The 16,357-nt window shown below is 39.1% G+C and overlaps 1 protein-coding gene across 1 annotated transcript in view; it reads right to left on the reverse strand.

Moving 5' to 3' along the window:
- LOC134348765 (collagen alpha-3(VI) chain-like) overlaps positions 1 to 16,357 on the reverse strand; it is a 201,553-nt gene that overhangs the window by 35,680 nt on the left and 149,516 nt on the right. The window contains exons 34-42 of the mRNA XM_063052567.1: positions 13,681 to 13,731; positions 11,747 to 11,782; positions 11,586 to 11,648; positions 8,553 to 8,615; positions 6,305 to 6,337; positions 5,875 to 5,911; positions 5,702 to 5,761; positions 5,179 to 5,669; positions 1,632 to 1,716 (exon numbers count right to left, since the gene is read on the reverse strand). Of these exons, the coding sequence (XP_062908637.1) occupies positions 1,632 to 1,716; positions 5,179 to 5,669; positions 5,702 to 5,761; positions 5,875 to 5,911; positions 6,305 to 6,337; positions 8,553 to 8,615; positions 11,586 to 11,648; positions 11,747 to 11,782; positions 13,681 to 13,731 (919 nt within the window). The remainder of the gene's footprint in view (positions 1 to 1,631; positions 1,717 to 5,178; positions 5,670 to 5,701; positions 5,762 to 5,874; positions 5,912 to 6,304; positions 6,338 to 8,552; positions 8,616 to 11,585; positions 11,649 to 11,746; positions 11,783 to 13,680; positions 13,732 to 16,357) is intronic.

The raw sequence follows: 16,357 nt of genomic DNA on the forward strand, positions 1-16,357 counted from the left end.
CTATTCTGAATATTTTCATTAGTCAGTAAGATCAGTGGCCGCTTTATTAGGTGCACCCTTAGACCTGCTTGTCAATGCAAATATCTAATCAGCCAATCATGTGGCGGCAACTATATGCATAAAAGCATCAGGCAGAGGTTCAGTTGTTGTTCGAGCCAACCATTAGTATGGGGACAAAATATGATCAAAGTGATTTTGATCCAGAAATGATTGTTGGTGCCAGAAGGGGTAGTTTGAATATCTCTGAAACAGTCTCTGAAGTTGACAGAGAATAGTGCGAAAAACAAAAACCATCCAGTGAACGGAAGTTCTGTGGGAGAAAATGCCTTGTTAATGAGAGATGCCATAGGAGAACTGGTTCATGCTGACAGGAAGGTGACAGTAACACAAAAAAACACGTGTAAAAACAATAGTGTGCAGATGTGCATCTCTGAATATTGAAGTAAATTAGCTACAGCGGCAGAAGACCACACTGGGTTCCATTTCTTTAGCCACTTTATTAGGTGCTTTCCTGTACCTAATAAAGTGGCTACTGAGTGTACTTTCAAGCGTCATTTACACTTTCTTTACCACTACCCCCATCCCACCTTTCATTACTAATAATTTCTTTAGTTATAGCTTAGGGTCTTTTCATTGCATCCAAGTTTGCACTCTGTCAAGTACAATTTGCCCTCACAGGTACCACATCTAAATTTGTAGTTCACCTGAAACACCTGTCCCATGAATAGAAGAAGGTGCAAGGCCAAGAAGCCTGCAAAAGAGACTTAAGCTACAAGAATGTGCACTAATTGCTGCATTGTGCAATAAAGGATTTCTTCTATGTATTACAGAAAGTAGAGGATAAGGTAAATACAGAAAGACTCACTGACCAAAGAGAGAGAATATATTCTTGAAGCAAATGAATCCAATATATGAGAGATATTATTCTACATAGGCAAAGATACATTCAAATTTAGTAATTCTGCCATTTAACAATGTGAAATTTATTTATGTGAATTAGGGCGAGACAAGATGCAAGAATCACTCCTCCCTTGATGTCCTTAATCTACCATATCCTAGGAATCAAGCATGCAATTCGCAAGAAGAAAAGCCAATGTTTAAAAGATAATTTAATTATAGTAACTATAGAGAGGGCGCATAATCCTTTTGCTTACAAATATTATAGATATTCCACATCCTTAAATTTCCAGTGCTACAGTAATCAAAAAAAGTGCTGGCAAGATCTCAATTTCACATTGCAATATTATGGAATTAAGTGATAATGTTTGATTTGTTTCTATTGCAGGACAATATTTCTTAAGAAGTACATGCATATTCTGTTCCACAATGAATCTGCTAATCAAAGACTCTTTGGTGACAATGCTATGTACTCAATCCCATACAAGACATACAGTTCGACTATGTGCAATGCTTTCCAGCATTGGTCTCTGTGCTAAACGGTACCCTATACTTAGCAAATAAGCATCTTCCCAGTAGCCCTCTGAATGAATCAATATTTTCATTAGGGATGGGGACTGCTGATGAAAATGTACTTGGGTAATAATTTAATCATATGATAAAGTTGCTGTGAACATCAAAATATTTCAAGTACATTTAAAGTAACTGAAAGGATAGTGAAAGTTATTACGCACCTAAACAAACATAGCACGACATCACTTTCCTGAGTGTTTCATCATCATTACGGAAAACAAAGGATTGTTTAACGCCAGCACTTCTCTGGTAAAACATAGAATCAGAAGCTCATCTCTCTTATCATAGTAAACAATGTATAAAGCAAAAAAAAACTATCACCAGATATTATCAACTAAAACAATTTAATCTTATCATCAATGTGACTCAACACCCAATACTGTATCTGATTATTTGACTCAGAGAATTTCAATTCTGCTTCCATGTATATACAAAGATTCTTCTTGGAGAGCATGTTTGCAAAGTAACTGAGATTATTGCAACATGATGTCCTTTTGTACATTAAATGTATATGAGTCATGGAGTTATGGATAAGTACAGCACAGAGACGGGCCCTTTGGCTCACCTGGTCCCTGCCGAAAGCCATTTTAATTGCCTATTCCCAATTACCCACACCGTGACGATAGCCCTCCATGTCCCTACCATCCATGTACCTATCCAAACTTTTCTTAAACATTTAAATCAAACTCATATGGACCACTTGTACTGGCAGCTCATTCTCCATTCTCAGGACCCTCTGAGTGAAGAAGTTTCCCCTCATGTTCCCCTTAAACTTTTCACTTTCAACCTTAAACCACGACCTCTGGTTGTAGTCTCACCCAAACTCAGTGGAAAAGGCCTGCTTTCATTTACCCTATCTATACCTCTCATAGTTTTTATATCTTTATCCAATCTCTCAATATTCTACATTCTAAAGAATAGAGTCCTAACTTATTCAATATTTCCTTATAACTCTGGTCCACCAGATCAAGCAACATCGTTGTAAATTTTCTCTGCACTCTTTCAACCTTGTTTACATCTTTCTTGTAGGTACCTGACCCAAACTGGAGACAATATTCCAAATTAGGCCTCACCCATGTCCTATAAACTCCACAATAACATCCCATCTTTTGTATGCAATACATTGAATTTGGACCTGTAAACCCAGATCCCTTTGTTCTACCACAGTCCTCAGTTCCCTACTGTTCACTCTGTAAGACCTACTCTGGTTGTCCTACTGAAGTGCAAAACCTCACACTTGTCTGGATTAAATGCCATCTGCCATTTTTCAGCCCATTTTTCCAGCTGATGCAGATCTCTCTGCAAGCCATGATAACCTTACTCGACTATGCTAAACCCCCAGTCTTGGTGTCATCTGTAAATTTGCTGATTCTTAACCCCATTATCATCCAGATCAAACAACAAAGGACCCAGCACCGATCCCTGAGGCATACCACTGGTCACAGGTCTCCAATCAGAGAGGCAACCCTCTAAGACCACTCTCTGGTTTCTCCCACAAAACTAATGTCTAATCCAATTTACTACTTCATCCTGAATGCCAAGTGACTGAACCTTCTTGACCAGCCTCTCATGCGGGTCCTTGTCAAATGCCTTCCTAAAGTCTATGTAGTCAATATCCACTGCCTTGACTTCATCCACTTTCCTGATAACTTCCTCAGAAAACTCTATAAGTTTGGTTAGACAAGATCTACTACAACCAACCCATGCCGAATATCCTTAATCAGTCCATGACTATCCAAATACTTCTATATCTGGTCTGTTAGGATACTTTCCAAAAACTTTTCCACAACTGATGTCAGACTCACCAGCCTATAATTTCTTTTTTCTGTTTAGAGCCTTTTTTAAACAGTGGAACAACATTGGCTATCCTCCAATCCTCTGGTGCCTCTCCTGTCGCCAAGGACGCTATTGTCTAATAAAATGAATCTCTTTAGATGGCTCGTGCAATAAACAACCAAATGTTTGGAAGCTATCTTGTTTAACAGTTTTGGAAAATGAGTCACTGTAAGTGTACTTAGTTAGTTTTTAACTAAGTCTAGATGAGAAGTTGGCAAAACAATGATGGCATGTTATTTTTGTTAGATCTCATCAAGGATCAACAGTCTCAAAACCAAATGACTGGATTTGTCAAAGCAGTGAATCTTCTGCTGATGGGAGAAAATACTCATTTGATTAAAAAGTTAAAAACACGTAAGCCTTTGTAGTTCATCAAATATTCTAACTTTGAAGGCGAGTGGTGATCACATCAGATTGTTTATTGAGCTTTTTATAAATTCTGAAAAATAGCTGAAAGGTCTTTTCCATGGATATCCAGTTCTTAGTTTTATAAAAGAGGTAACATTAAACATTTAGAGCAATGAAAAAAAACACCAATCTGTAGGTGGTTAAACATCTGAGAAGCATGATCAGATGTTTTAGGTTGAATACGTAATAAGGTTCGTCCATCATCATCGATGAGGACCTTGACACCATTAGTACTTTTTACGAGGTGGGGTTGCAAGCTTGACACTCAACCTGGCATGGATGGAAAGCGTGCCCAGGAGTGGCCCGACTGGTTTTGAACTTGGGAACCTTCGCTCCAGAGTCTGGCGCTGACGTCACTGCACCAGCCGCTGGCATTTTTATGATGGTGTCAAGACTAGCGCGTGATTTGGATTTAAGTGAGGGAGAGCTGCGCAGTGTCAGCCTCACTCTCTCTTCCCAATTCCCATCTGGATCCAGTGGCAAGACAAGAGTCGGGACGACTGGAGATGGGACTAGGCGCAGGGGATGACCAGGACGTCTTCTGTGTCTTGTCCTGCTCTACACGTTCCGCTACGCTTGCAGAGACTGCCTTCTTGACCGTTGGACCTTCCATTGGCCTCGTCCACTCAATCAGCCAGAGTCTATCTTCACATGCTGGGATACACAGCTCCCTATCTTACCAAGGGTTTGAAACCCGTCGGCTACCCTCACCTGGTTTAGCCGGCTTGTCGAAGCCGTTGCCCAGGGTGTGGCCGCTGTCGCACCCAAACAGCTACGGGGAGCCACAGGTGAGAGCTGAGTGCCAGGTGGGGACCAAAGGTGGACAAACCACCCTGAAAAGGACGTGACATGTTCCCCCACCAGAGGTGCTACCCCTCCCTGATGCTCCATACATTGAAAATGTAGAAAATTAAAAAATAACAAATGTCACAGTAATATCATTTAGTGGAAATGTGAGGAATATAACCTAACAGCTTTTAGCTTTAAAATAGCATGGTTAAATAAAATTAAGAGACTGTTCAGCTGATGGAGCACAGTTGCTGAATGTATAACGTTATCTGATAATCATATTGAGCATATCCAGAAGATTCATAAAAGAGGAACCACAACATTAGTAAGTCAGGTTTGTAAAAGATAAACAAAAAAACCCCAGTAATCTGCAATTTTTTTCTAAGTGCAGGCACTATAGATAAAGGGCTATTCTCTACAGCTTACAAAATCATTAACAATTATTTACCGGGAGAAATTACTTATTCTAGCTATCCATAATGATGAAGGTAGATGCCAGAGAGTGGAAAGTATTTGAATAGGCACTAGAAAATAATTGGGACAAGTTAAATACAGTAATCAAAATTCACATTTTCCATTGTTAAGAGGCAGTGGTCTCCCACTTAAGATTTTTATTTTATTGAGTGTGTATCATTTATGAAAGAGCATAAGGAAATATTAAGTTTGGAATCTCACCTCCAGTGCCCTGTTGAGTGCATTGTCTACCCTTGGGGAGAGGTAGACAGAGATGATATTGTTATCAGCAAGTTTTGTTAGAGCAGCATTGAGTTCTCTGGGCTTCGTCTGTCCATCACTGAAAAACACGGCCACCTTTCTCATCAAAAACCCACTTCGCACCCGTTTGAATGTGTTCCTTGCCACGAAGTTCATTGCATCAGCAATGCTTGAGGCTTTCCTCGATGGCACAAACTGCAGGTTTTCAACCTGCTCGAGCAGGTCTCGCTTATTCCGGGCACTGCTAAATCGGATCTCTGTGACAATATCAGTGTTGTATGTCAGGATGGCAACACGGGCTCCTTTAGGACAGTTGCTCTCTACTATTGTTAGATTCTGAATTATGTTGACAATTGCATTCTTATTTCCATTGAGCTGATTAACAGTTTTAGTGTTGGAAGTATCTATCACGAAGGCCAGCTCAGTTGGATAGGCAGGGCACTCCGTAGCACCTGATAAAAGGAAATAATTCTATTTCAGTTCTTCAGTGCATAATCTAAATATGAACACTCATCTGAAGAAAGGAACTTACCATGACAGCATGCTGCAAGGGAACAACAGAAAAGGAAACGATGTGAATTTTACCAGGAATTACAATTTTTAAATAGCCAAATTTATACGCTTCACACAAATAAATATTCTTCACAAAATACTTACGGCATGTTTCTTTGATTTTCCGGACAAGAGTACAGGGCTATAATATTGAAATAATGGAAGAGTGTTAATGACTATACAACAAAATTTAAATGATATGATGCAGTCAACAACATTTTATCATGGGGTGGCATGGGAGCATAATGGTGAGCACAACACTTTACAGTACAGGCGTCTTGGGTTAATTCCCGCCACTGCCCATAAGGAGTTTGTACGTTCTCCCCATGACTGTGTGGGTTTCCTACAGAGGCTCCGGTTCCCTCCCACAGCCCAAAGACGTATGAGTTGGTCGGATAGTTGATCATCATAAATTATCCCATGATTTGGCTAGGATTAAATCAGGGGATTGCTGGGCAGTGTGGCTTGAAAAGTCAGAAGGGCCTATTTCACGCTGTATCTCAATAAATAAATGAATAATAAACATTTTATTTACCTCAATAAACTTTCCTTGTGGTCCTTTTGCACCCTGAAGAGCAAAGGGCATATTAATATCTTAATATGAATTCATATAGAAGTGCTTGTAGTATGATACTTCATTAAAATATATTTGCTAATGTATGTTCCACATGGAAGATGTGCATGACCTGGAGGTAGTGAAGAGGAAAGTTGTGCTAGTACTCCCTTGTGAATGAGTAGCTGCAGAGGTTATCCCAATTTCCTGTCATAATACCATGCCACTTGCTGGTTTTCTCAGAAGTTCTGCCATAATTACAGCTGACAATCGAGACTACCTCTTAGAAAAAAAAATCCTTGCTGTCAACGACTTAAGCAGCCTGGAATGAAGAGACGGGTTTGTATCTCTCCCCACCAAATGAAACAAGAAACACTATCACAGATGTATACGGTTATCTTACACAAGGTCATCATCATTAGTGATCACTCGTAGTGGAGTAAGATTCTTCTCCTGGTGGTTGATCCGGTCACTTGTGGGTCTTGAAATGACTGAAGAGGCTGATACGTGATCCACAGGTCCTATTGCAGCGTTGGCAGGTGTAGGTCATTGAAGTGGAGGTGGATGTAGCTGATTCAGCCTTCCCCAGTCTCTTCTTTCATTGAAGCTGCTTAGTCTCAGTGACGCGGTGGAGATATTCTTTGGGCTGTGCAGTCCTTCTCCAGCTTTCCCTGTCTACTTCTCCCATCCATTCAGGTTGATATGGCACTTCCTCAGGTAGGTCGTGATATTGTGCTTGAACCGCTTTTGTATGCTTTCTATCCTTGAGTTCACCAAACAGGAGTTGGTTAAGGAGGCGGGAGTCAGGCATACAGATGATGTGGCTGACCCAGGACAATTGGTGTTGAGCTATGGAGTACCTGCACAAGGTACTCAGGTGCAATATCCTGTATTTCCAACATTCCTGAGTTTAACTTTACAATCAAGTCGCTAGTTGAATGAGTCAGACACAGAGAAGGCTGTAACAAAACTCTCAAAATCTTTTGATTAGTAGAAGCCACACACATCAGCATCTTTTCTCAGGCCAACATCTCCAGCACTGACGTCTAATTACACACAGCTAGCTCAGATGGATGGACCTCTTCATCTGTATCACCTGTATTCCACTGGTCATTTTTATGTAGTCAGAAATAATATTGCTTTGCTTGGTGTCATCTGACTCACTGTTAATCTGACCAGCTTTTGTATCTCTCTTTCAGGGTGCCAAGGTAGCATGGCAGTTAGCATGACCCTATTACAACGCAGGCTGTTCCAGAGTTCAGTGTTCAATTCTGCCTCCATTCTGTAAGAAGTCCCTGTATGTCCTCACTATGGAATGCATGGGTTTTCTCTGAGTGCTCGGGTTTTCTCCGAGTGCTCTGGTTTCCTCCCATAGTCCAAAGATGAAATGGATAGGGTAACAAGTCATTGTAAATTGTCCCATGATTAGCTTAGCATTAATCAGAGTTTCGGGGCTGCTACGGTGGCGTGGCTTGAAAGGTCACTGTATCACTAAATAAAAACTGAACAAATGAATAGGAACAGAATGGAATGCCAGCTTGGACCAAGGGCAAAAGGAGTGCAGCCTAAAAAAAACTAAACAAACCATCATTGTAAGTCAAGGAAGTCAAGTGAGGACAAGGGGATAAGTTCAGGGATGTCCTCCTTGCAATATTGTGATGTCAGCATCAATTCATTGGACATACTAGTCCTGGCTGTCCAAAACAGAGAAGGCACTGAGCACCTCAGCTTTCCATGTCAGGAACAAATGGAACTCAAAAAAGATCACCAATTGAAAATTGAACCTCCCTAGCAATCCATTCATCCATTCCATCAAGTATCAGCCGTCCCACCTTTGGCACACTTCAAGGATCCAGAATCGGCCTTCACAGCCATGTCAGAGCTCGAAAAAACTGGCAAGGAAATAAGTCAACCTCAAATCTGAGGGATTGCCTCTCAAGAAAAGTAGTCTGCACTGACATACAAGTTAATGATGAAGGGTCTTGGGGGCAAAACGTTGACTATTTATTCCTCTTCATAGATGCTGCCTGACCTGCTATGTTCCTCCAGCACTTTTTGTACATTACTTTGGATTTCCAACATGTGTAGAATCTCTTGTATTAATCTTTCTAGCAATGAGAAATCTGCAGCCACACACTTAGGACTTGCTTTACTTAAAAAGTTAGTCATCACCAAACTATCATCAGCCAAAGGAAGTTACTGCTCCATTTAAATTCAAAAACAAGTATACCTGTGGACCAGGGTAACCAATTTCTCCTTTTGATCCATCTTCTCCAGAATCTCCTGGATAACCCTGAAGTAGAAAATGACTATTCATTTACAAATTATGAAAGAAAAAATACAGTCACCATGGGTCAGCACTTGGCATCCCCAGCTCTATTATGGTTTGTTTAGGCATTAGGTTAACAGCTTGTGTTTCAGTTCTAGCCTCGGTGACCCACTTTGCCACACCTACAACTCATCAGGCTTCATGCATCTAGCCCAATAGTACCGCTTGCATTTTCCATGGCCTTTGAGTACAATCAACGATGAATGAAGTGTCAACATTGTGTGTCAACACTTCAAAAGTACACTTTGTGCAAAATCTCTGCAATGAGTTATAAAGGAGATATTTCCAGATGTGAAAGGACCAAATGCTATCCCAATCTATCATGTAATCTCCAGTTCAGTAAGTGAGAAGGATAAACTGTGACAGATGTAAAAATGGGATGGAAAATGACATGAAATGTGACTGCCATTTGAACATCTCATACTCAATATAAAACCTTGTAAAAACCATATGAAATGTCATAGCTATTTGTTGGATTTATAATTTATTAATGTAACTATGGAAAAATTATAGATGTGCCAATGGACAGTCCAGCAAAAGTGAATTTCCTCTGAGGGCATGCTAGTGAGATCATTTGCTGTTGTTTCAATGCTTCTTGTGCAATTTAGCAATTCTGATGTAAAGCCTATTCTTGTTTGGTATGAGGTGAGAAACACATTTATTTAATAAGGTAGTAGTGGAGTAGGAAACTTTCCTAATTAGATGAATCAACTTGGAATAGCAGCCCAGATCTGGACAAACATTTTGTTTGATCTCATGTGTGCTTTATTACCAGAGAGGAGTAACAAAATCACATTATGATTTGTGATCTCTATACACAAAGTGAGATATAGAGAGATACATCATGGTCAATAACCCTTCCATTTACACGTCTATGCTTAGCACATGTTAAAATTCTCCCCACTCCCCACTATCTGAAATCTACCACATATCTACACACTAAAAGCAATTTACAGTGACATAACCACCAACACACAAATCTTTGGATGTGGGATTCCTTCAAGAATCACTGGATTGTGAAATAGTTCCAGAAGACTGGAGAACTGCAAATGTCACTCCACTCTTTAAGAAAGGAGGGAGGCAAAGGACAAGAAATTATAGGCCAGTTAGCCTCACTTTGGTGTGTTAAGATGATGGGTCCATTATTACGACTGAGGTTTAGGGGTACTTGGAGGCACATGATAAAATAGGCCAAACTCAGCAGGGTTTCCTGAAGGGGAAATCTTGACTGACAAATCTGTTGGAATTCTTTGAGGAATAGACAAAAGAGAGTCAGTGGACGTTGTTTACTTGGATTTTCAGAAGATCTTTGACAAGGTGGCACACATGAAGCTGCTAAATCAGATAAAAGCACATAGTATTTTAGGAAGGATATTAGCATGGATAGAAGATTAATTAATTGGCATGAGGCAAAGAGTGTGAATAAAGGGAACTTTTCTGGTTGGCTGCTGGTCACTACTGGTGTTCTGCAGGGTCCAGTGTTGTGACCGCTCCTTTTCACGTTATATGTCAATGATTTGGATGATGGAATTGATGGCATAATCCTATGTTTGCAGATGATACAAAGATAGGTAGAAGGACAGGGAGTGTTGAGGAAGCAGGAAGTCCAGAGAGGGAGTTGGACAGATAAGAAGAATGGGCAAAGAAGCTGCAGACGATAGTGTAGGGCAGTGTACGGTCATGCACATTAGTAGAAGGGATAAAGGTGTAGATTATTTTAAAAATGGGGAAAACATTCAGAAATGCATATGGACTTGGGAGACCTCATATAGGATGAGTCGGTGGTAAGGATGGCAAATGACTGTTAGCATTTATTTTGAGAGGACTAGAAAATAAATGCATGGCTATAATGCTGAAGAGTGTTTCATGGTTCTGGGCCTGAACTCTGTGGAGTTTAGAAGAATGAGGAGGCAATATCATTAAAGCTTATGGAATATTGTGGTAAAATTAGCTAGCCCCATTATAGGTACTAGCTTCTGCACTATCCCAGACATCTTCAAAGAACAGTGCCTAAGGAAAGCAGCATCCATCATTAAGGATCCCTGCCACCCAGGACATGCACTTTTCTCATTGCTACTGTCAGGAAGAAGGTACAGAAGCCTGAAGGCACACACACACAGCAGTTCAGGAACAGCTTCTTCCCCTCTGCCATCTGATTGCTAAATGGACATTGAAATCCATGAACACTACTTCACTAATTTTTTAATATATTTCTGCTCTTTGCACTACCTATTTTAACTTAGCTATTTAATGTACGTATATATAATTAATGTAATTCAGTTTTTTCCTACATATATCATGTATGGCATTGTACTGCTGTTGCAAAGTAAACAAATCTCACGACATGTGACAATAATAATTCTGATTCTGATTCTGATATTGAAAGGCCTGGTTAGAGTGAATATTGAAAGGATGGTTCCTATCATGGAAGAATCTAGGACCAGATGGCACAGACTCAGAATCGAAAGACATCCCTTTAGAACAGAGATGAGGAGGCATTTCTTTAGCCAGAGGGTGGTGAATCTGTGGAAATCATTGCCATGGACAGTTGTGGAGGACAAGGCATTGACTATATTTAAAAGGGAGGTTGATAGATTCTTGATTTGTAAGGGCATCAAATGTTATAGGGGGAAGGCAGGAGAATGGTTTGGGAGGGTTAATAAATCAGCCGTGATGGAATGGTGGAACGAACTCAGTGGGCTAAATAGCCAAATTCAGCTCCTATGTCTAATAATCTTATGGAAATACAACAAAATGTCACAACACTATTGTGACATCCCAACAACTCCAACACCTATGTTTTAACATAGCTGAGTATTGAAAAAAATAAATATTTGGATGTTCTTAAGCACAAGATAAATAGCTGCATTTTTCCAACTTAAAAATAATCAAAATAAGGAACTGCACTTCCTCTTTTTATTTATTTGGACTCACCCTGCGCCCTCTGTTTCCTTTCATACCACCTCTGCCCGGTTCACCCTCAGTTCCAAGATTGCCCTGTTTCAGTAATGTAACATTTAGTTGAAGAGCTTTAGACATGGGAAATGGATGATAAGAAAAATGGTGCTCAACAGCCAGTTAATTATTCGCCTTACCTTAACTCCCAGGGGTCCCACAGAACCTCGTTCACCCTGTAAAGTAAGGAACATAATCAAGGATACATTGGCACATAGAATTTTGTTTTCCTTGCAACTTCAAGATAGCAAAGAGGCACAAGGTTGTGGCTTCTCGTTGAAAGCTGCTCTTTGTAAATCTACTCAGTACTTCTATTATGATTATTCTATTCTTTAAAATTTAAATTCTATTAGTAATTTTTCGAGTCATAATGTTCCTTTAAATCTACTGACAGGTTTGACAATCATCTGACTGTCATAGTCTTGCAGCTTATTGTCTTCCTGCACTGAATTTTCTCTGTAACTGCAACACTTCATTCTGCATTTTGTTATTGATTTCCCTTGTACTACCTCAATGCGCTGTTGTGATGAAATGATTGCAATGGTTGGCCTGCAAAATCATTTTCCACCATACCTCAGTAAATGTGACAATAATAATCCAATTTACCATTTTCTATTTCTTATGAAGCTGCTGGGATATAATCCAATTTACACAACTATCCTCCTATACCCCACCCATAGGAATTATTCTGTTAACCTGCCATACCAAAGTAAATTAATTGCATTCAGTGCTCACCTACCAGTTAGAAAGGGGGAAGGGAGTTCTGGCACTATGGCTGAAGTTGAGGATTAAGACTTTTCACTTCTGACCCAGATGCAGTACTACCAAGCTTGGATTAATAAACCCAGCTTGGACTTTTCATAAATTTGGAATGTACTGTACCTGGTCTGCATACCTGAGTACACTATTAAACTCATCAGTTTAGTTACTTTATAATTAATTAACATTTGACAATTGAAATAATTTCTAATTTTTGGAATCATAGAAACATACAGCACAGAAACAGGACTTCCATTCCAACTGTTTTGCTCACCTATATTAATTCCCATTAGAACCATAGCCTTCCACACCCTTCTGATAGGTCTGGCTCTAAATACCTCACAAGTAAAAGTTCCAAGATCAAAGTGAATTTATTAGTAAAGTACACATATGACACCATATATTGTACATACAACCCTGAGATCATTTTCTTGTGGGCATACATAATAAATCCAAAATAGAATAATAACCATCATTGAATCAATGAAAGACTGCGTCAACTTGAGTGTTCAACCAGTGTGCAAATGACAACAAACTGTGTAAATACAAAAGGAAGGAAATAATAATAATAATAATAAATAAACAAACAATAAATATTGAGAACATGAAGAGTCCTTAAAAGTGAGTCCATACGTTGTGGGAAAATATCAGTGATAGGGCAAGTGAAGTTCAGTGAAATTTTTCCTTTTAGTTCAAGAGCCAGATGCTTGAGGGTTAGTGATAGTTTTTATTTTCCCCACTTCTTCTGACAGCCATTTCTAGATATCAATCTGACTATCTATCCTATCTGTACTTCATGATTTTCATATACCTCTGTCAAGTCACCATCTATCTTCTTCAGTCCGTGAAAACGAAGTGCAGGTGGTACAGTTGACCAGGTAACATTTTTTTTCATTAGCTTTCCATGAATTGTATTAGGTAGCTGCTTATACTTTTGCTCATGGTGGTAATTTTCCTTCCTACACTGATGGCCCACCTGATCTCAGCTCCCTTCCAGTTTCTACTCATACGTTTAACCGAGGAGAGGATGAGAGTAGCTGCTATCAGTCTTGTTCTCTTTATTGTCACGTAAAAATTAGAAATTCCTTTCTGTGTTTAAGCATATTCTTTGATCAAACTGAAATAGCTGGGTGAACTAAATTTTGCAGCAGTTTACCTTGAAAACCAAATCCTTCATCAGAAATATGAAAGTAGCATTTTCTTTTCATGAATTACCACACAATATGACTCCATTCCATAATACCCTGAGATGCTGCAATTGTGTTAGATCAATACCTTGCACAATTGCAGAGCAATACCACTGAAAATAACTGACCTTTCTGCCTTTGACTCCAGGGTTACCCATTTTGTTCGCTCCATCTTCACCCTTGAGCAGAAAAATGTGCATTAAAATTGGTGAACCCCAAAAACATGCATTATTATAGCTTGGTACATACATGAACAAAGGATTGCTGTATAAAGGAAGATTAAGAAACATAAAATTACACAAAGGAGGGTATTTGAACCACCATTTCTGTCCTGGCCCTTTGATAGACCAATCCTCTGTGGTCCCACCTCTTTACTTTTCATCTGTAATTCGGGAAGTTCCTCATTGTCAATAACTGTCTCTTCTATCACTTGTTTTCATAAAGCATTCAGATCTTGAAAATTCTGAGCAATAAAATTAAAATTGTACTTGTATACTCCAGAACTTTTCTGCAATTGATTAGTTCATGATCTCTGGTTGTTGACCCACTTGCCCGAGGAAACAGCTTTTTTTATCTCAAAGCCTTAAACTGCCTTGACATGCTCTATTACTACTTCTTTAAAATTTCCAAGAACAATTCTGAATTTTGACTTAGTCAACTTCATTACTCCTCCCTGGTAACATCCCAGTAACCCCTCCCCCAAACCTTTTTGAATATTTATGCACCTTTCCTCAAGTGATGGGTCCAGAATATTCCTGCTGAAAGCTATTCAGCAGTTTATTTCTCAGATCAGATTTTCCATCTTTATTGTCTTAAATCAATGTTCCCTTTCACGATTGCCTTAAAGCCACTTTCACATTTATCTGGATAGTGAAAGAAAGGTTCATGCATACAGTATGTGACTCAAGAAAGGGCGCTGAAAGCTATCAGTGATGCCAAGGGCATGTTTAGAGAAAAAAATCTGGTGTTACAATTACCAGATCTGTTTGTGTTCTTCATGTATGCTGACAGTTAAACATTTCAAAAGGTTTTCCTGCAGATATTTGAATGCTATCTGGCTGGATCTCCATGATTCGCCCCCTCTCTTCCATATGCAATAATTCATGCTGAGGTGAGCTCCATAGGTGTTCGTGACTTTCTCAGCCGACCATTGGGTCAGCCATAACACAGCTAGGGCTCCTTTATCTGCTTAACACAATAGTTCATAGCAAATGCCAGCAGAATACCTGTTTCTTATTATTTTATTCATTAGTTTACACACTGTGAATGTTGCTGGCCTCTGGACCCTGATATAGCAGATTTGAAGCTAAACGTAAGCCAAATGGCATACTGCAGGTCTTTCTCTCAAGTACATTTGTATTTCTGCTTTCTGTTAGTTTCACTTATACTTTTTCTTTATTCTAGCTTTAATTATTTACTTGAATTTAAACTTCACGCCTATTATTGTGGGATGTAAACATAAGTTAGCATCCCAATATCAAACAACACTACTTTGTTGCCCCATTCAGCATCAGAGGACACATCTAGAAGTAATTAAATCAATTACAGCCTAAAACCTGAGTATTAATAAGGTCAGTGGTATAAAAGTGAAAAAAATGTTCCTTTTAGAACATCATAGAATTATAAAAATAGAGATATCAATGCCAGCCAAAAATATTCTAAATCAAAGCAATTTTACAGCTCTTGCAGATATGGCTCATCAAGTAATTATGTTTTCATTCAGGTACTTCTTAAAAAAAGACATATTCAGTGAGCGTTTAGGCAACTAGTCTCTAATTTTGCATCAGTTAACTAAATTCTTTAGCCCCTTTTACTGTTAGGCAGAATAATCCTTCCTGCATACCCTACACCTAAATTAACCTTCCCCTTAGTCTCATTTGATACAAAGAAACAGCTCCAACCAAACAGTCTATATGATCTTAATTCAACAGCCTTGACAAACTCCCTATATATCATCCAAACCACACCCCCACCCCCAAACCCTCCCTACGGTTCCCATATCCTTCCTGCAAGGCAGTGATTAGAGCTATATGTATTTTTACATACTTCACACTCATTGAAGCAATTCACACTCATTGAAGACAGTATGATAAGGGAAGGACTAAAACAGGCAACTTTGCAGAGCAAGATGACAGATCCAAACCTGATGATAAGTTCCAGGAATATTCAGAGGCTATTTCACCTGCTATTTTTTCAAAACAGTCCCTGGGACTCTTTTACATTACCCAAGACAACAGAGGAAGTCTGCTGACACCAACTATTAAATCTTGTGTATTTCTATTTATGAGTAGGCTATTAGAGGTTAATAAACTGTTCTCACTCAATTGTGTATGCACAGTAACGGGAAAATGCATGAAATTAAAAGCACTAATGTTACCAAATGAATTACTAAGAAATAACTTTACTAGGGTGCACTGGGTTCAAGATGGATTTAGAAAGAGTGAAAACACTAATACATATGATAAGTGGACAGGAATGTTGGTCTATTTAATAAAAGAAAATCTAATGGACTTTCCAGATGTTGAAAGATATTTGTTGTCATATAAACTCTGTACCGCAGTGCTGCATCTGCCATATAGGGTTTATAAACTATCGAATGCTTTCTATACATAGTAAAAGAATTTGTTAACATGTAGCTGCCAGAGGGGAAAAAAAAGTCTTGTGCAACACACAAAATAAAGGCAGGTTACATGGTAAATTGATATTAGGACATAGCACATGGCAAAGTACCACACCAAAACAGGCCATTCAACCCGCAATGTCTCTGTCGAACATGATGGCAAATTAAACTAAATCTCTTCTGCC

Source organism: Mobula hypostoma, chromosome 6 (genome assembly GCF_963921235.1).
Source record: "Mobula hypostoma chromosome 6, sMobHyp1.1, whole genome shotgun sequence".
Taxonomy (NCBI): Eukaryota; Metazoa; Chordata; class Chondrichthyes; order Myliobatiformes; family Myliobatidae; genus Mobula; species Mobula hypostoma.